Source organism: Coregonus lavaretus (assembly GCF_964263955.1).
Source record: "Coregonus lavaretus genome assembly, contig: HAP1_SCAFFOLD_585, whole genome shotgun sequence".
Classification (NCBI taxonomy): domain Eukaryota; kingdom Metazoa; phylum Chordata; class Actinopteri; order Salmoniformes; family Salmonidae; genus Coregonus; species Coregonus lavaretus.
The window spans coordinates 60001-80000 of record NW_028165335.1 but is presented as its reverse complement, the minus strand read 5'-3'; the positions used below and the strand labels follow the sequence as shown (position 1 = coordinate 80000).

The 20000-nt window shown below is 43.8% G+C and overlaps 1 protein-coding gene across 1 annotated transcript in view; it reads right to left on the bottom strand.

The window, feature by feature from the left end:
• The window catches only part of LOC311115957 (FERM and PDZ domain-containing protein 1-like), a gene marked incomplete at both ends in the record, with an annotated part of 25795 nt that extends 8716 nt beyond the window's left edge, over positions 1–17079 (bottom strand). The window contains 10 exons of the mRNA XM_084191074.1: positions 2171–2387; positions 2656–2792; positions 2950–3069; positions 3266–3391; positions 5297–5392; positions 11274–11378; positions 12499–12544; positions 12851–12953; positions 16160–16335; positions 16979–17079. Coding sequence (XP_084047200.1) covers positions 2171–2387; positions 2656–2792; positions 2950–3069; positions 3266–3391; positions 5297–5392; positions 11274–11378; positions 12499–12544; positions 12851–12953; positions 16160–16335; positions 16979–17079 — 1227 coding nt within the window. The remainder of the gene's footprint in view (positions 1–2170; positions 2388–2655; positions 2793–2949; positions 3070–3265; positions 3392–5296; positions 5393–11273; positions 11379–12498; positions 12545–12850; positions 12954–16159; positions 16336–16978) is intronic.
• Between the last annotated feature and the right edge of the window lie 2921 nt (positions 17080–20000).

The following is a 20000-nucleotide window of genomic DNA, read 5'->3' as shown; positions in this document are numbered from 1 at the left end:
ATAGAGAGATACTGTATAATGAAACCCATTATATCCTGTCTGTAGATAGAGATGAATAGAGAGGTACTGTATAATGAAACCCATTATATCCTGTCTGTAGATAGAGATGAATAGAGAGATACTGTATAATGAAACCCATTATATCCTGTCTGTAGATAGAGATGAATAGAGAGATACTGTATAATGAAACCCATTATATCCTGTCTGTAGATAGAGATGAATAGAGAGATACTGTATAATGAAACCCATTATATCCTGTCTGTAGATAGAGATGAAAAGAGAGAGAGACACCATGACAGGGATACGTTGGTAGAGATAAATAGTAATAGAGATGAATACCATCATGCCAGTGCTGACAAAGAGAGATAGAGAGATATTATACATTTCTATCACGGTGGTGCTGAAGGACTTTGACAAAGGATAGATCGAAATAACTACCATCATGATATAGACAGAGATAACTACAGCTAGATAGAGATAATCTCTCTCCTACCATCATGGTGGAGATATAGATATAACTAGATATAGATAATCTCTCTCCTACCATCATGGTAAGGATATAGATATAACTAGATATAGATAATCTCTCTCCTACCATCATGGTAAGAATATAGAGATAACTAGATAGAGAATCTCTCTCCTACCATCATGGTAAGGATATAGAGATAACTAGATAGAGATAATCTCTCTCCTACCATCATGGTAAGAATATAGAGATAACTAGATAGAGATAATCTCTCTCCTACCATCATGGTAAGGATATAGAAATAACTAGATAGAGATAATCTCTCTCCTACCATCATGGTGGAGATATAGAGATAACTAGATACAGATAATCTCTCTCCTACCAACAAAGCCTCCTTCACTCATGCTGCCAAACATGCCCTCGTAAAACTGACTATCCTACCGATCCTTGACTTCGGCGATGTCATTTACAAAATAGCCTCCAACACTCTACTTAGCAAATTGGATGTAGTCTATCACAGTGCCATCCGTTTTGTCTCCAAAGCCCCATATGCTACCCACCACTGTGACCTGTACGCTCTTGTTGGCTGGTCCTCACTACATGTTCGTCGTCAAACCCACTGGCTCCAGGCCATCTATAAATCACTGCTAGGCAAATCCCCGCCTTATCTTAGCTCATTGGTCACCATAGCAGCACCCACCCGTAGTCTGCGCTCCAGCAGGTATATCTCACTGGTCATTCCCAAAGCCAACACCTCCTTTGGCCGCCATTCCTTCCAGTTCTCTGCTGCCAATGACTGGAACGAATTGCAAAAATCTCTGAAGCTGTAGACTCTTATCTCCCTCACTAACTTTAAGCATCAGTTGTCAGAGCACCTTACCGATCACTGCACCTGTACACAGCACATCTGAAATTAGCCCACCCAACTACCTCATCCCTATATTGTTATTTATTTTGCTCTTTTGCACCCCAGTATCTCTATTTGCACATAATCTCTTGCACATCTAGCATTCCAGTGTTAATACTATTGTAATTATTTTGCACTATAGCCTATTTATTGCCTTACCTCCATAACTTGCTACATTTGCACACACTGTATATATATTTTCTGTTGTATTTTTGACTTTATGTTTTTCACCCCATATGTAACTCTGTGTTGTTTTTATCGCACGGCTTTGCTTTATCTTGGCCAGGTCGCAGTTGTAAATGAGAACTTGTTCTCAACTGGCTTACCTGGTTAAATAAAGGTGAAATAAAATAAATAAAAATAAATGGTGGAGATATAGAGATAACTAGATAGAGATAATATCTCTCCTACCATCATGGTAAGGATATAGAGATAACTAGATAGAGATAATCTCTCTCCTACCATCATGGTGGAGATATAGAGATAACTAGATAGAGATAATCTCTCTCCTACCATCATTAGGAGATATAGAGATAACTAGATAGAGATAATCTCTCTCCTACCATCATGGTGGAGATATATAGATAACTAGATAGAGATAATCTCTCTCCTACCATCATGGTAAGGATATAGAGATAACTAGATAGAGATAATCTCTCTCCTACCATCATGGTGGAGATATAGAGATCTCCTACCATCATGGTAAGGATATAGAGATAACTAGATAGAGATAATCTCTCTCCTACCATCATGGTGGAGATATAGAGCTAACTAGATAGAGATAATCTCTATCCTACCATCATGGTGGCACTAAAGGACTTCCCGCCAAAGGACTTGAGGTCACACAGCTCCGCCAGGTAGTCAATCTTCGCCTGATTGGCCGACAGCACCTTCTGCTTGGGCTCCTGTGATTGGCTCTTCTTCATGTGGTAGCCAATGGCCTTCCTCAGATCCTTCTCCCTCATGTTCCTCAGGAGGGTTGATGAGACAAAGTTCTCAATGCCCCAACTCTTCCTGTAGAGAGGAAAAAGGGAATATGATCAGCTGTAATGTACTATTCTAATAGAGGGAATATGATCAGCTGTAATGTATAGAGACAAACTGTATGTGTGTGTGTGAGTGAGAATGTGTGTGTGTGAGTGTGTGTGTGTGAGTGAGTGTGCGTGTGCGTGTGTGTGTGTGTGTGTGTGTGTGTGTGTGTGTGTGTGTGTGTGTGTGTGTGTGTGTGTGTGTGTGTGTGTGTGTGTGTGTGTGTGTGTGAGCATGCACACGAGTGACGTACGTGATGATCTTGAGGTTGGTCTTAGGTGACTGTCCACAGCTGGCTAGTCTCTCCTGTATGTGCAGGGCTGCCAGACGCAGGGCCGTGTTGCAACGCATCTCCACCGCAAAACGCTCCTGTAGCACGTCATTAATACCCTACACGCACGCACGCACACACACACACACACACACACACACACACACACACACACACACGCATGCACACACACACATAGTGATGTTACACAAACATATTTACACGTCCATGTCATATAACCCCCCCCCCCACACACACACACACACCCACACCTACCTGCAGGTAGAGGTAGTGGAAGGCAGTGGGGTCGTCTTGTAACAGGTGCTCAGGTTCTCTGGGTACAAAACACACTCTGAACAGACACCTGTAGTCATGGACTTCCTTCTGATGGACCACCTGAAGATGGACAGAGAGAGAGAGAGAGAAAGGGGGGGGGGGGGGTCGGATACAGATGTGTCTGTGTGTGTGTGTGTGTGTGTGTGTGTGTGTGTATATGTATGTGTGTGTGTGTGTGTGTGTGTGTGTTCCTGTTCTATCCCTTATTCCTCCTGCAGTAGCAGTAGTTTAGTGATGCTATACTGTGTGTGTTTACCTGTTGTATCCTCTCCTCTTCATGTAGTAGCAGTAGTTTACTGATGCTGTACTTCTGTTCCAGAACCAGAGAGAAGTGTTCAATACGAGACAGAGACAGTTTCTCCTTCAGGGTCATCACTATGTCCTGGGAACAACCAGAGAGAACAGGAGACAGGATCATCACTATGTCCTGGGAACCAGAGAGAACAGGAGACAGGATCATCAATATGTCCTGGGAACCAGAGAGAACAGGAGACAGGCTCATCACTATGTCCTGGGAACAACCAGAGAGAACAGGAGACAGGCTCATCACTATGTCCTGGGAACAACCAGAGAGAACAGGAGACAGGATCATCACTATGTCCTGGGAACAACCAGAGAGAACAGGAGACAGGCTCATCACTATGTCCTGGGAACCAGAGAGAACAGGAGACAGGCTCATCACTATGTCCTGGGAACAACCAGAGAGAACAGGAGACAGGCTCATCACTATGTCCTGTGAACAACCAGAGAGAACAGGAGACAAGACACTGATATGTTAGGCCAGTTAAACTGTAGGGTTGAGGTCAATTCACTGAGGAGAATTGGGGTTTCAGTTTCCTGGCTGAATGGACTGAATGGAAAGGTCAGTAAAATAGGGAATAACAGGATGTAGTATGTACACAGTCAGTCAGTCAGTCTTGTAGAGGAGGAGTCTATTGTCCGAGCCAGGACGGCCCGTAGAGGAGGAGTCTATTGTCCGAGCCAGGACGGCCCGTGGAGGAGGAGTCTATTGTCCGAGCCAGGACGGCCCGTAGAGGAGGAGTCTATTGTCCGAGCCAGGACGGCCCGTAGAGGAGGAGTCTATTGTCCGAGCCAGGACGGCCCGTAGAGGAGGAGTCTATTGTCCGAGCCAGGACGGCCCGTAGAGGAGGAGTCTATTGTCCGAGCCAGGACGGCCCGTAGAGGAGGAGTCTATTGTCAGAGCCAGGACGGCCCGTAGAGGAGGAGTCTATTGTCAGAGCCAGGACGGCCCGTAGAGGAGGAGTCTATTGTCCGAGCCAGGACGGCCCGTAGAGGAGGAGTCTATTGTCCGAGCCAGGACGGCCTGTAGAGGAGGAGTCTATTGTCCGAGCCAGGACGGCCCGTGGAGGAGGAGTCTATTGTCCGAGCCAGGACGGCCCGTAGAGGAGGAGTCTATTGTCCGAGCCAGGACGGCCCGTAGAGGAGGAGTCTATTGTCCGAGCCAGGACGGGCCGTAGAGGAGGAGTCTATTGTCCGAGCCAGGACGGCCCGTAGAGGAGGAGTCTATTGTCCGAGCCAGGACGGCCTTTAGAGGAGGAGTCTATTGTCCGAGCCAGGACGGCCCGTGGAGGAGGAGTCTATTGTCCGAGCCAGGACGGCCCGTAGAGGAGGAGTCTATATGCTTCTGTAGCGTGAGGCAGCTTGATGTACAAGTACACCCCTGGACAAGACACTAGTAGACAGTATAGTACCTTAACAAATCAAATCAAATTTTATTGGTCACATACACATATTTAGCAGATGTTATTGTGGGTGTAGTGAAATGCTTGCGTTCCTAGCTCCAACAGTGCAGTAGTATCTAACAATTCACAACAATACACACAAATCTAAAAGTAAAAGAATGGAATTAAGAAATATATAAATAATTATTAGGTTTGAATATGGTGTTGAAGAAGTGTGGCACCGTATAGTCAAATATAGTTACCCTAACTGTGGTCCTCTGTAGCTCAATTGGTAGAGCACGGCGCTTGTAACGCCAGGGTAGTGGGTTTGATCCCCGGGACCACCCATACGTAAAAACGTATGCACACATGACTGTAAGTCGCTTTGGATAAAAGCGTCTGCTAAATGGCATATTATATTATATATTATATTAACAGTGGTGTAGAAGCAGTGTGGTACCGTATAGTAAAATATAGTTACCTTGACAGTGGTGTTGGGTTCAAACTTGAAGGCCTTGGTCTGTCTGTTATATTAGTAGTATCAACAGTATTATACTAATAATACTGTATAATATGATAGTGTAGTATGTGTATGATATAGCTACCTTGACAGTGGTGTTGGGTTCAAACTTGAAGGCCTTGGTCTGTCCGTTCTCCAGATACACCTTTAGAACGTTGGGGAGGAAGAGCAGCGAGTTGCCCTGGAAACCAGATGAATCAGGAAATAAGGATGTGTTATTATTAGCTTAATACTTTACATGAATAACTGTTATGAAAGCTGAGCTACCTGAGCTTGTGGTGATGACAGGCCAGCTAACGTTTAACACTCTGTCTGTGTCCCAAATGGCACCCTATTCCAGTGCACTACTTTTGACCAGGACCCATAGGGTAAAGTAGTGCACTATGTAGGGAATATGGTGCCATTTGGAACGCACACACTCTCTTTAACACTCTCACACTATCTCTGTTCTCTATCTCTGTTCTCTCTCTCTGTGCTCTATCTATGTTCTCTCTCTCTGTTCTCTATCTCTGTTCTCTATCTCTGTTCTCTATCTCTGTTCTCTATCTCTGTTCTCTATCTCTGTTCTCTATCTCTGTTCTCTCTCTCTGTTCTCTCTCTCTGTTCTCTATCTCTGTTCTCTATCTCTGTTCTCTATCTCTGTTCTCTCTCTCTGTTCTCTATCTCTGTTCTCTATCTCTGTTCTCTATCTCTGTTCTCTATCTCTTTCTCTCTCTCTCTCTCTCTCCCTCTCTCTCTCTCTGTTCTCTCTCTCTCTCTCTCTCTCTCTCTCTCTCTCATACTGTGTTTTCATGTCTCTCCCTCTTCATTTTCCTCCTCTCACCCCCTCTCTTCCACTCTCCTCCTCCTCCTCCTCCCCCTTTCAATACTTTATTCTCCTGTAATCACAGCTGTTCTGAAGGGAATCAGACTGGCATTGATCCAACCACTCCATCTCTTCCTGTTCTCTCTCTCTCGCTCCACCCCCCCCCCCCCCTTCTCTCATCTCTCTTTCATTCTCCCTCCACCCCTCTCTCTCCTCCTCCTCCTCCTTTCAATACTTTATTATCCGGTAATCACAGCTGTTCTGAAGGGAATCAGACTGGCATTGATCCAACCACTCCATCTCTTCCTGTTGTTCTCTCTCTCTCTCGCTCCACCCCCCATCTCTCTTTCATTCTCCCTCCACCTCTCTCTCTCCGCTCCCCTCTAATCGTTAATAGTGTGTTTACACTGAGTATACAAAACATGAAGAACACCTTCCTAATATTGAGTTGCACGGGGCATGGACTCTACAAGGTGTCGAAAGCGTTCGACAGGGAGGCTGGCCCATGTTGACTCCGATGCTTCCCACAGTTTTGTCAAGTTGGCTGGATGTCCTTTGGGTGGTGAACCATTCTTGATACACACGGGAAACTGTTGAGCGTGAAAAACCCAGCAGCGTTGCAGATCTTGACCCACTCAAACTGGTGCTCCTGGCACCTACTACCATACCCCGTTCAAAGACACTTACAGTTTTTCTCAGTCGCTTTGGTGCATTTCTTAGATCAAAAGTGCAATTCTTGATACTACTTGTACAAATTCCAAATCATCTAGTCACTTGTGCACATCATTAAAGCAATTTCTTATTCCTTTGAACAAATTGCAATTGCTTTTGTACATATTGCAATTGATAATGTACAAGTGTCAGCTTTTTTCCACATTTTCAATTGCTCATGTCATGTTGATCAAAATATAGTAGATGGTTCTCTGTTGAATAGTCTTACCCCTCAAAACATCTAGGCATTAGTTCCTTGCATAAGCCATTACATGCAAAATTGTTGAACTATTTGTCATAAACTGTCAAGCATAGTTTTACACATTTCTATTAGACCTTTTGTACAAAAACGTAAATTGCTGAATCGTGCAGGTGAAATTAACCCTCACTCATGAAGGAATGTAAAGTGTTAGTTCAACCAACAATCAACCAGTTGTCTAAATTGCTCAAAGGTGCATCTCATGAAGAATCAATTGGCAAGCATATATAGACAGACCACAACACAGAGTTGCAATTTTCCAATAATGGATGGACCAGGAAACGAACAGGGTCAACAGCCAAGAGGAGGAAGAAGAGGAGCAAGGATGCGTGGTGGAAGGCAAAACAGAGGAAGAGGCAGAAGAGGACATAGGCGCATATCTGATGACATAAGGGCCACTATTGTAGACCATGTTGTCAATCATGGCCTTACAATGGCTGAGGCGGGTCGAAGGGTGCAGCCGAATATTGGGAGATCAACCGTGTCCTCAATAGTACAAACGTTTCGAAGAGAGAACAGGTATGTCCACCAATGTACAGTGCACTGTTACTGTATATAAGCAGTATACTGTATACTTCCTACAATGCTTCATATTACAGTAGTCCACTTGTATTTCACAGCATACAGAAATATACTCTATACAGATACATACTGCACCTTACATGCACCCACCTGTATGTTTTACAGTAAAATGTGTGTTCGCATAGTTTTTGTCTATGTGAAAGTGTGCGATGCATCACTGCATTTTTCCACACATAGGACTGCAAGATTACCTCAAACCGGTGGCAGAGGACGCCTTTTCACACCTCAACAGGAGGAGGCTATTTGCACCATGGTCCGAGCAAACAATGCCATGAGACTCAGGGAAATACAAAGGACCATTATAGAAGACAACGATGTCTTTGAAAACATCCATACGGTTAGCATCTCAACCATCGACAGGGTGCTGCATAGAAACCAGATGAGTATGAAACAGCTGTACCGTGTACCATTCCAAAGGAATGAGGACAGAGTTAAGGAGCTACGGTACCAGTATGTACAGGTAAAACACATATCTATGTAACTACTTTACAGCAACATTTTATAGTGTTACATAGTACAGTAAGCATAAACTGCAGACATTTCCATTGCTGTGGAAGGAACATGCAATATATGTACATTTTATGTCACTCTTCCTTACCAAAACAAATTCAACTGTGTGTTCTGGGATATAGCGTATAATGGAGTTGGAATCAAGTGAACCCTCTCACAACTTTGTATACGTGGATGAGGCTGGCTTCAACCTGACCAAATGCAGAAGGCGGGGTCGGAATATCATCGGTCACAGAGCTACTGTGGATTTGCCAGGCCAACGGGGAGGAAATATCACCATGTGTGCTGCTATTTCGGAGCATGGTGTCCTAACCCATATCCCCCTTTTAGGGCCATACAACACCCAGCATCTACTCAACTTTTTAGAGACTCTCTACAGGGCTCTCATCCCTGATGATGAGAGGGGTCTGTTTAGAGAGGATTTGCCAAAGTATGTGGTCATTTGTGATAATGTGAGTTTCCATCGATCAAACATCATAAGGCAATGGTTTGTGACCCACCCGAGGATGCTCATAGAATTCCTCCCACCTTATTCACCATTCCTTAACCCAATTGAGGAGTTCTTTTCAGCATGGAGGTGGAAGGTGTACGATCGTCAGCCACACACACAGATGACCCTGCTGGCTGCAATGGATGCAGCATGTGAGGACACCACAGTAGACGCCTGCAGAGGATGGATAAGGCATTCCAAAAGATTCTTTCCACGTTGCATTGGAAGGGAAAATATCCGGTGTGATGTGGATGAGAATATGTGGGCTGACAGACAGGAACGTCTGGATGTGTAGAGACAGCACTAGAACAGTGCTGTGGGCAAAGTTGTGCCTTAGGGGTGGTTTCCTGTGTTTCTTTCTAATTTAGTTTTTTTTCCTTTGTGCCCCTTGGGTTGTCCAGTCTCTTTCAATCAATAACCCACATACAGTAATATGTAAATAGTACTGTTGAAATTGATATATGCCATAGAAGTGCAGCCTTGTGCATTTTCAATACAGTAACTGTCATCCAAACTGTAGCCTAAGTTTACATCAGGTAATACTGTCAAAGTACACAGTTCCATTGACAACATGCCTAAACATTTTGACAACCTTGTTCGTGAACAATGACTCAATGACTTATCATTCTTATGACACTGACATGATCATTGGCATGAATATTTACTTTTGAGAGATGTACTAAGGATTTTTAGTGACTGACTAGCTTTAGAAACATATCTATTGTATATTGCAGTTTGTACAAATTGATCTGAGAAATGCACTTATTATTTTGCACATGTTAGGGATGATGTGAAAAATGCACCAAAGCAACTGAGAAAAACTGTAAATATTTTGTCTTGCTCATTCACCCTCTGAATGGAACACATACACAATCCATGTCTCAATTGTCTCAAGGCTTAAAAACAATTATTTAACCTGCCTCCTCCCCTTCAGCTACACTGGGCTGTAGTGGAACAGGTTGAGAGCTTCAAGTTCCTTGGTGTCCACATCACCAACGAACTATCATGGTCCAAACACACCAAGACAGTCGTGAAGAGGGCACGACAAAGCCTATTCCCCCTCAGGAGACTGGTTGCATCACCGCCTGGTATGGCAACTTCTTGGCCTCCGACCACAAGGCACTACAGAGGGTAGTGCGTACGGCCCAGTACATCACTGGGGCCAAGCTTCCTGCCATCCAGGACCTCTATACCAGGCGGTGTCAGAGGAAGGCCCTCAAAATTGTCAAAGACTCCAGCCACCCTAGTCATAGACTGATCTCTCTGCTACCACACGGCAAGCGGTACCGGAGTGCCAAGTCTAGGTCCAAAAGACTTCTCAACAGCTTCTACCCCCAAGCCATAAGAATCCTGAACAGCTAATCATGGCTACCCAGACTATTTGCACTGCCCCCCCTTTTTACGCTGCTTCTACTCTGTTAATTATTTATGCATAGTCACTTTAACTCTACCCACATGTACATTTTACTTCAACTACCTCAACTAGCCGGTGCCCCCGCACATTGACTCTGCACCGGTACCCCCCTGTATATATAGCCTCCCTACTGTTATTTTATTTTACTTCTGCTCTTTTTTTCTCAACACTTTAAGCACACTAATAAAAATAAATGCGCTGTTGGTTAAGGGCTGTAAGTAAGCATTTCACTGTAATGTCTGCACCTGTTGTATTCGGCACATGTGGCCAATACAATTTGATTTGATTTGATTTGATTAGAGTGGATTTAACAGGTGACATCAGCAAGGGATCATAGCTTTCACCTGGATTCACATGGTCTGTCTGTCATGTTCCTAATGTTTTGTACACTCAGTGTATTCTCGTGTAATCAGGGAATCATCCAGCCATCGATATGACCACTCCGTCTCTGGCTACGTTCCAAATGGTACCTTATTCCCTATATAGTGCACTACCCCATAGGGCTCCGGTCAAACGTAGTGCACTATATAGGGAATAGGGTTCCATTTGAGATGCAGCCTCTGTCTTTGATCAGTAATGGAAGCTTGTGGTCTCTCCCCCCCCCTCCAGTCCTCCAGGGAGCTTATTCCTCCTCTCTGTATTCATAGGTGTCACGTTCGTTCAATGACGGGACAGACCAAGGCGCAGCGTGATATACGTACATGTTTATTTACTGATAAACACCACGACAAAACAACAAATGAAACGAAACGTGAAGTCCAAGGTAGCACACACAACATACCTCACACGGAACAAGATCCCACCACCCACTAGTGCCAATAGGCTGCCTAAGTATGGTCCCCAATCAGAGACAACGAGCTACAGCTGCCTCTGATTGGGAACCACCCCGCCCAACATAGAAATACACATAATAGATTGAAACATAGAAAACACACAACAAAGAATATACACACCCTGACTCAACATTTAAGGGTCCCCTGAGTCAGGACGTGACAATAGGAAAGGGACAGGATATCTAAACCATAGTGAATTGGGTTTCCAAGCCAAGCAGTGAGGATAGGGAGGAATATAGGGTTGTTACATGGATGAGAGCTCAACCACTTGTGACTAGCTACATACAGCAGACATGTCAGCTCCATAAAGCATTTACAAAAATGTCCATTTGGTGCTTTAGAAGTCACTGCATAGAGTAGACCATACATAAATCCTGGATAGATATGACACAACAGCTTCATACGGAGCTTATAACACGTTACGCAGTGACATAAGGGTGTCATAAAGTCTGACGTACCTGAGAGTGACCGTTGACCTCGACCTCCTCAGCAAAGCGAACTTTGACTGGGTTGGACCGTAGTTTAGCTCGCTTCTCTGGGGTGATGAAGGAAGACTTGGGTCCCTGGGAAACCATATGAGGAGGAATTAGACAGAGTTTCCAAAAGGCAAGGGGCTAAAGACTGCTCCTAGCATAGACACATACACACTCCTCTCCCCACTGGAGACCTGGGTTCAATCCCTGTCTCCTTCCTGCTATGTCTGCCTCCTTCCTGTATCCCCATCTGTTTATGTACCTGTCTAAATAAAGTGTCAGAATACCTTAACAAATCTAGATCTGAAAGCTAAAAAGGCAGTGAATATACAACACAACCTCAGAGACACTAATCTCAGAGGTCCAGACTGACTTGTCAACCCAACAGGCAGTAACGGACCGGGACATTTATTACACAGACAAACGTAAATATCACATTGATGTAACACTGAAAACTAAAACACTGATATTGTTGCTGTTGTGGTAATGAAGTCCCTCTGCAGATGAGAACAGCGTCATCTGGGAGTGGTTTCTGCACTGTAACTGACAGCCAATCACAGCAACACATCCAGGGAGTGTACCTAATGCGTATAGCTGTGTGTGTGTGTGTGTGTGTGTGTGTGTGTGTGTGTGTGTGTGTGTGTGTGTGTGTGTGTGTGTGTGTGTGTGTGTGTGTGTGTGTGTGATGTTGAAAAGAGTCAGTGTTCGCAGCATGTTGGTTCAGAGGGAATGAGGCTGGTGCATTATCTGCAGTCGCCCATTCATCCACACGCAAGCAGACACACACACACACACACACACACACACACACACACACACACACACACACACACACACACACACACACACACACACACAAGTGCTCCATCATGGTTCCCCACAGGCAGCAGAGTGTTGTCACACCTTTATTATGACCTAGTAGTGTGGCCTTGGCGCGTGTTTGTGTGTGTGTGTGTGCGTGTGTGTGTGTGTGTGTGTGTGTGTGTGTGTGTGTGTGTGTGTGTGTGTGTGTGTGTGTGTGTGTGTGTGTGTGTGTGTGTGTGTGTGTGTGTATATAAGCACTCCTCCCCCCAGCCCTCAATGAATTTGAAATATGGTTTTGTTGACAGCATTTCATCCATCCACCTGTGAGTGTGTGGTTTCTCTGTCGGTGAAGAGAGCAACTGGTAACTGAAGGAAGAATACAACATGGAAAACATAAGAGACTCACCACTGAGTTTCTGAGGACTGTTATCATCACAGAGCACTGACACTCCCTAGAGAGAGAGAGAGAGAGAGAGAGAGAGAGAGAGAGAGAGAGAGAGAGAGAGAGAGAGAGAGAGAGAGAGAGAGAGAGAGAGAGAGAGAGAGAGAGAGAGAGAGAGAGAGAGAGAGAGAGAGAGAGAGAGGGAGATAGAGAGAGAGAGAGAGAGAGAGAGATGGTCAATATGAGGAATAAATGCTAGTGTCCTGTGTGTGTGTAGTGTGTGTGAATGTATGTGCTTGTGTGTTTGTGTGTGTGTATGCATGCATGCATGCCTGTGTGTGTGTGTGAGTAAGTGCGTGTGTGTGTGTTATTGTACCTGATGAGGTCAGCCGCTTGCTCTGGGGTCAGGTCGTCGACGGCAACATTGTTGATCTTTACGACCTGGTCGCCAGGGACTAGCCTTCCATCAGCCGGCCCCGCTACAGACACACACACAGGATCCTCCTCATCATCATCTTCATCAACAGGGTATACAACCCTGGCGTTGCAAACGCCATGCTCTACCAACTGAGCTACATCCCTGCCGGCCATTCGCTCCCCTACCCTGGATGACGCTGGGCCAATTGTGCGCCGCCCCATGGGTCTCCCAATCGCGGCCGGCTACGACAGAGCCTGGATTCGAACCAGGATCTCTAGTGGCACAGCTAGTACTGCGATGCAGTGCCTTAGACCACTGCACCACTCAGGAGAAGCAATAAATAAAATAATTGCAGTGTGGGCATGTTTAGATATTTGTATTTGTATATATCGATTACACTTTTCACAGGAGTGTAACCCTTGTTTGTACTGTAGTCTATGGGGACTTTGTGGTATACAGTAGGTCTGTGATGGTAGTCTATATACAGTAGGTCTGTGATGGTAGTCTATATACAGTAGGTAGTCTATATACAGTAGGTTGTCTATATACAGTAGGTAGTCTATATACAGTAGGTATGTGATGGTAGTCTATATACAGTAGGTAGTCTATATACAGTAGGTAGTCTATATACAGTAGGTCTGTGATGGTAGTCTATATACTGTAGATATGTGAGGGTAGTCTATATACAGTAGGTAGTCTATATACAGTAGGTAGTCTATATACAGTATGTCTGTGATGGTAGTCTATATACAGTAGATATGTGAGGGTAGTCTATATACAGTAGGTAGTCTATATACAGAAGGTAGTCTATTTACAGTAGGTAGTCTATATACAGTAGGTCTGTGATGGAAGTCTATATATAGTAGGTAGTCTATATACAGTAGGTAGTCTATATACAGTAGGTCTGTGATGGTAGTCTATATACAGTAGGTAGTCTATATACAGTAGGTAGTCTATATACAGTAGGTAGTCTATATACAGTAGGTCTGTGAGGGTAGTCTATATACAGTAGATAGTCTATATACAGAAGGTAGTCTATTTACAGTAGGTTGTGATGGAAGTCTATATACAGTAGTTAGTCTATATACAGTAGGTAGTCTATATACAGTAGGTAGTCTATATACACTAGGTCTGTGAGGGTAGTCTATATACAGTAGGTATTTTAGGGTAGTCTATATACAGTAGATATGTGAGGGTAGTCTATATACAGTAGGTATTTTAGGGTAGTCTATATACAGTAGATATGTGAGGGTAGTCTATATACAGTAGGTAGTCTATATACAGTAGGTCTGTGATGGTAGTCTATATACAGTAGGTATTTTAGGTTAGTCTATATACAGTAGGTCTGTGAGGGTAGTCTATATACAGTAGGTAGTCTATATACAGTAGGTCTGTGATGGTAGTCTATATACAGTAGGTCTGTGATGGTAGTCTATATACAGTAGGTAGTCTATATACAGTAGGTAGTCTATATACAGTAGGGCTGTGATGGTAGTCTATATACAGTAGGTAGTCTATATACAGTAGGTAGTCTATATACAGTAGGTCTGTGATGGTAGTCTATATACAGTAGGTAGTCTATATACAGTAGGTAGTCTATATACAGTAGGTAGTCTATATACAGTAGGTCTGTGATGGTAGTCCATATATAGTAGGTAGTCTATATACAGTAGGTCGTCTATATACAGTAGGTAGTATATATATACAGTAGGTCTGTGATGGTAGTCTATATACAGTAGGTAGTCTATATACAGTAGGTAGTCTATATACAGTAGGTAGTCTATATACAGTAGGTCTGTGATGGTAGTCTATATACAGTAGGTCTGTGATGGTAGTCTATATACAGTAGGTAGTCTATATACAGTAGGTAGTCTATATACAGTAGGTCTGTGATGGTAGTCTATATACAGTAGGTCTGTGATGGTAGTCTATATACAGTAGGTCTGTGATGGTAGTCTATATACAGTAGGTAGTCTATATACAGTAGGTAGTCTATATACAGTAGGTCTGTGATGGTAGTCTATATACAGTAGGTAGTCTATATACAGTAGGTAGTCTATATACAGTAGGTAGTCTATATTCAGTAGGTCTGTGATGGTAGTCTATATACAGTAGGTCTGTGATGGTAGTCTATATACAGTAGGTCTGTGATGGTAGTCTATATACAGTAGGTAGTCTATATACAGTAGGTAGTCTATATACAGTAGGTCTGTGATGGTAGTCTATATACAGTAGGTAGTCTATATACAGTAGGTAGTCTATATACAGTAGGTAGTCTATATACAGTAGGTCTGTGATGGTAGTCTATATACAGTAGGTCTGTGATGGTAGTCTATATACAGTAGGTCTGTGATGGTAGTCTATATACAGTAGGTAGTCTATATACAGTAGGTAGTCTATATACAGTAGGTCTGTGATGGTAGTCTATATACAGTAGGTAGTCTATATACAGTAGGTAGTCTATATACAGTAGGTAGTCTATATTCAGTAGGTCTGTGAGGGATAGTCTACAGCATTTCGCTACCACCCGCTATAACATCTGCTAAACACGTGTATGTGACAAATACAATTTGATTTGATCTTCATTAAGCCCATCTCCCCTGCCGTTTCTCTCATTCCTGTAACCACCACACACACACACACACACACACACACACACACACACACACACACACACCAGCGAAACTTCCACTAGCTCAGCAACATTCCCATCCTGTCACATGTGTCCCAAATGGCACCCTATTCCCAATAGGGCACTACTAGGACTCTGGTCAAAAGTAGTACACTATATAGGGAATTGGGAGCCATTTGGGACACACCTTAAGTCTCCACCTGGCCTTAACAACCCAAACCCTAACGGAGCCTACGGAACAACACAAAACCCATCTGGTCCCTTTTCTCTATAGCCTGCTAATCAAAATCCATCTCAATGACATCACAATCGGATTCTATAATTGTATCATTGATGCGGTAAAGGAGTCAATGGATCGCAGACGTTCCATTGACCAGATTGGCGCACATTCAACAAATCGAATTAACAAAGTGGATATTTGTCAAATCCGTCATGATTGATGTATTGTAACAGCCCCACAATGTGGTTACATAAGTCCGATTTGGATATATTTGGCTGTTTTGCTGAATAACATTTAGAAGTTGTCCGTTTCCAGGTTTAGAAGATGTGACTGCTAAATGACAGCACAATATGACAGCACAATGAAGTCCTATGTCAGGGTTATAATAGCTCTATGTCATGTTTATGTAGCCTACCTGGGGTGACGTCCTGCACCAGTATGGGTGTCTGAGGTGTCAGGGTGAGCCCATGAGTGTTGAGGAGGGGGTCTCGTAGGATCTGGACGGTCAGTCTAACCGGGTAGTTGTTCTTCTGGTCCTGACCGCTAGACTCTCCCCCCGCAGCCGCCTTCCCATCTACCAGGATACGCTCTCTGATTGGGGTAGAGACGAGGTATCAGCCAATCAGAATCAGAGGACAAGGTAGCAGCCAATCAGAATCAAGGAAACATACAGATGGAGAAGATGTCATCCAACGAAAAGGAGAGGACAACAGAGGACAAGGTATCAGCCAATCAAAATAAACAAGGAAACACTTCATTATAATAATCTCCAACAGATGATCCCCAATATTGCCTTGAATAACCAGGCCTAACCCAGATAAACCCATTACTAGCCCCCAGGCCTAACCCAGACAAACCAATTACTAGCCCCCAGGCCTAACCCAGACAAACCAATTACTAGCCCCCAGGCCTAACCCAGACAAACCAATTACTAGCCCCCAGGCCTAACCCAGACAAACCAATTACTAGCCCCCAGGCCTAACCCAGACAAACCAATTACTAGCCCCCAGGCCTAACCCAGACAAACCCATTATTAGCTCCCTGGCTATCCCAGACAAACCCAAGCTAGTCGGGCCTAATGCCAAAGATAACCCTGTTGCTGGAGTCTCTGGAGCATCGTAGCCATCACCCCACCATCTGCTCCACACGGCTGGTCCTACCTAACCTAACCTAACCTAAACCTGAACCTGAACCTGAACCTGAACCTAAACCTAAACCTAATCGTAATACTGACCTGCTGCTGGAGTCCCTGGAGCGTCGTAGCCATCGCCCCACCACCTGCTCCACCCGACTGGTCCTGCGGGACGGGGAGCGGCTTCTGTCCCGCTCCTCCATTTAACTACAGACAGGGGTTAAAGGTCAGAGGTCAGAGGCCAAGGATTAGAGTAGGGGTTCAAATATAGCTTAACATTGTGACCATTGTTCCATTGCCTGCATTAGAGGTATGCACGCAGAAATGTCAGAACATTCAATGAGCAACATTTCCTGTATGACCTGGGGATGTATGATTGGGAGGGTGTGTCCTCTTTCTCCGATTCAGAACTTTAAATGTTTTACCTCTCTGTTGAACTCTGTTGCAGATAAGCATGCCCCATATACAATATTATGGGTTAAAGACAGCTCTAATCCATGGTTCACACATTAATTGTCTGAAAGATTTCATGAAAGAAACTTAGCTTGGGCTAAGGTTAGATTGACTGATTCTACCTCTGACTGGCAGTCCTTCAGACATTTGAGAAATAGATGTCTTACTCTGGTTAGAAAAGCAAAGTCAACATACTTCTTGAATTGTATAACAGAGAGTGGTGGAAAGAAATCCAGCTCCATTCTGGAGTGATCAAATCAAATCAAAACAACAAAGCTCCACCCCCTCATTACCCCAGTATGTTATGACAGCCTCTGGTCCCATAACAGACGCTTGTAATAACCATTGTGCCTCAACTGTCCATCTATTCGAAATAATGGTTTCTGGAAAGGAAAAGGCTCAATGGTCGCTCACCATTAAACATTCTTAGTTTATAAAATCATAAAAAATTATTTGTTTCATTGGGGAGCAAGTCTTTTTGCACGTTTTCCTTTCCAATGATGTTTACAAATTTTTAGGTTGCACCTCGACTCACGTTAGTTGAACACCCTCTACTTCTTACCAAATAATGGTTTCTGAAAATACCTAAAGTTCCACTGGAGGGAGTCCTTTATTCAGATTTTACATTTACATTTGACATTTTAGTCATTTAGCAGACGCTCTTATCCAGAGCGACTTACAGTTAGAAACTGGGCGGTAGATAGCAGAGAATGATGCACTTCCAGGCTCTTTTTTTTCATTTCAACCATTTTATGTCAGTGATGTATTAAGTGCCTTACAAAAAATGGATGTAAAAAAATCCACAGGAGCTGATTCACTTGATCCCTTTCTACTGCAGCTTTCTGCCCCCCTCAACCTTTGGCCCACATGTTTTATTTAATAATTGCTTCTGGTGCGATCCCTGAGATCAGGAAGGCGTTGCATGTCCTCCCCTTTTACAAATGTGGGGATTCTTCTGACCTAGATAACTACCGCCCAGTTTCTAAACTATCTTGCCTTGCAAAAAATTAGAATCACTGGCATCTCTCAGCGAATAACTTTTTTTTACTTCAAAATACACACTGTGGCCAGCTCACAGGTACACCACCCTGTTCACAAAAATGGTTCGCTCCAACAGACAGTGAGTCACGTGGCAGTGGCTTGCTATATAAAGCAGGCAGACAGGCATCGAGGCATTCAGTTACTGTTCGATTGAAAGTTAGAATGGGCAAAACTAGTGACCTAAACAACTTTGAGCATTGTTTGATTGTCAGTGCCAGGCGCGCCGGATCCAATATCTCAGAAACGTCCGGCCTCCTGGGCTTTTCACGCACGACAGCGTCTAGAGTTTACCGAGAATGGAGCGACAAACAAAAAACATCCAGTCAGCGGCAGTCCTGTGGGCGAAAGGTGAGAGGTCGAAGGGGAATGGCAAGAATCGTACAAGCTAACAGGCGGGCCACAAACAGACAACTAACGGCGCAGTATAACATTCGTCAATCCTTGTCACGGATGGGCTATTGCAGCAGACGACCACACCGGGTTCCACTCCTATCAGCTAAAAACAAGAAGAAGCGGCTCCAAAGATCGCCTGGTCTGACGAATCCCGGTTCCTGTTGCGTCATGCTGATAGCAGAGTAAGGATTTGGCATAAGCAGCATGAGTCCATGGCCCCATCCTGCCTGGTGTCAACAGTACAGGCTGGTGGTGGTGGTGTAATGGTGTGGGGAATGTTTTCCTGGCACACGTTAGGTCCCTTGATACCAATTGAGCAATGTTTCCATTCCACTAAGAATTCAGGCTGTTTTGGAGGCAAAGGGGGGTCCGACCCGGTACTCGATGGGTGAGTGTACAAAATACAGGTGAAAGCTATGATCCCTTATTGATGTCAACACATTTAGTTTTAACGCTCCACATTTTTGGAATCACTTACAAAGTTCATTACATTTGGATACCCTGGTGCCACTAGGGCGGTTAAAAATCCTGATGATAAATGAGTTCACCAAGGTGCGCAATTGTTTTGATTGACTTTATACATTGTTTCTAATGCCTGTGATGTTTCTGATGTTCTAATGTAATGTACTGGTTGTTCTATCTTGTATCTTGTACTTTTACCGTTTATTTGATGTCCTCAGGGCACCATTGGAAATGAAACCCTGGTCTCCATTTTTGATGCCACGGTTTGGCAAGTTGAATATTCTGTGAACCTCCGTGTGTGTGTGTTTGTCTGTCGACTTCCATGTACGTAACTGTACACGCACGCGCGCACACACACACACACACACACACACACACACACACACACACACACACACACACACACACACACACACACACACACACATACAGTAACAGTCAAACGTTTTTCTTTACTTTTACTATTTTTTTTAGAATAATAGTGAAGACATCAAAACTATGAAATAACATATATGGAATCATGTAGTAACCAAAAAAGTGTCAAACAAATCAAAATATATTTTATATTTGAGATTCTTCAAAGTAGCAACCTTTTGCCTTGATGACAGCTTTGCACACTCTTGGCATTCTCTCAACCAGCTTCACCTGGAATGCTTTTCCAACAGTCTTGAAGGAGTTCCCACATATGCTGAGCACTTGTTGGATACTTATCAGCAGAAATAAAACCCTTGAATGACTAGATGTCCAAACGTTTGACTGGTACTGTATACATTAT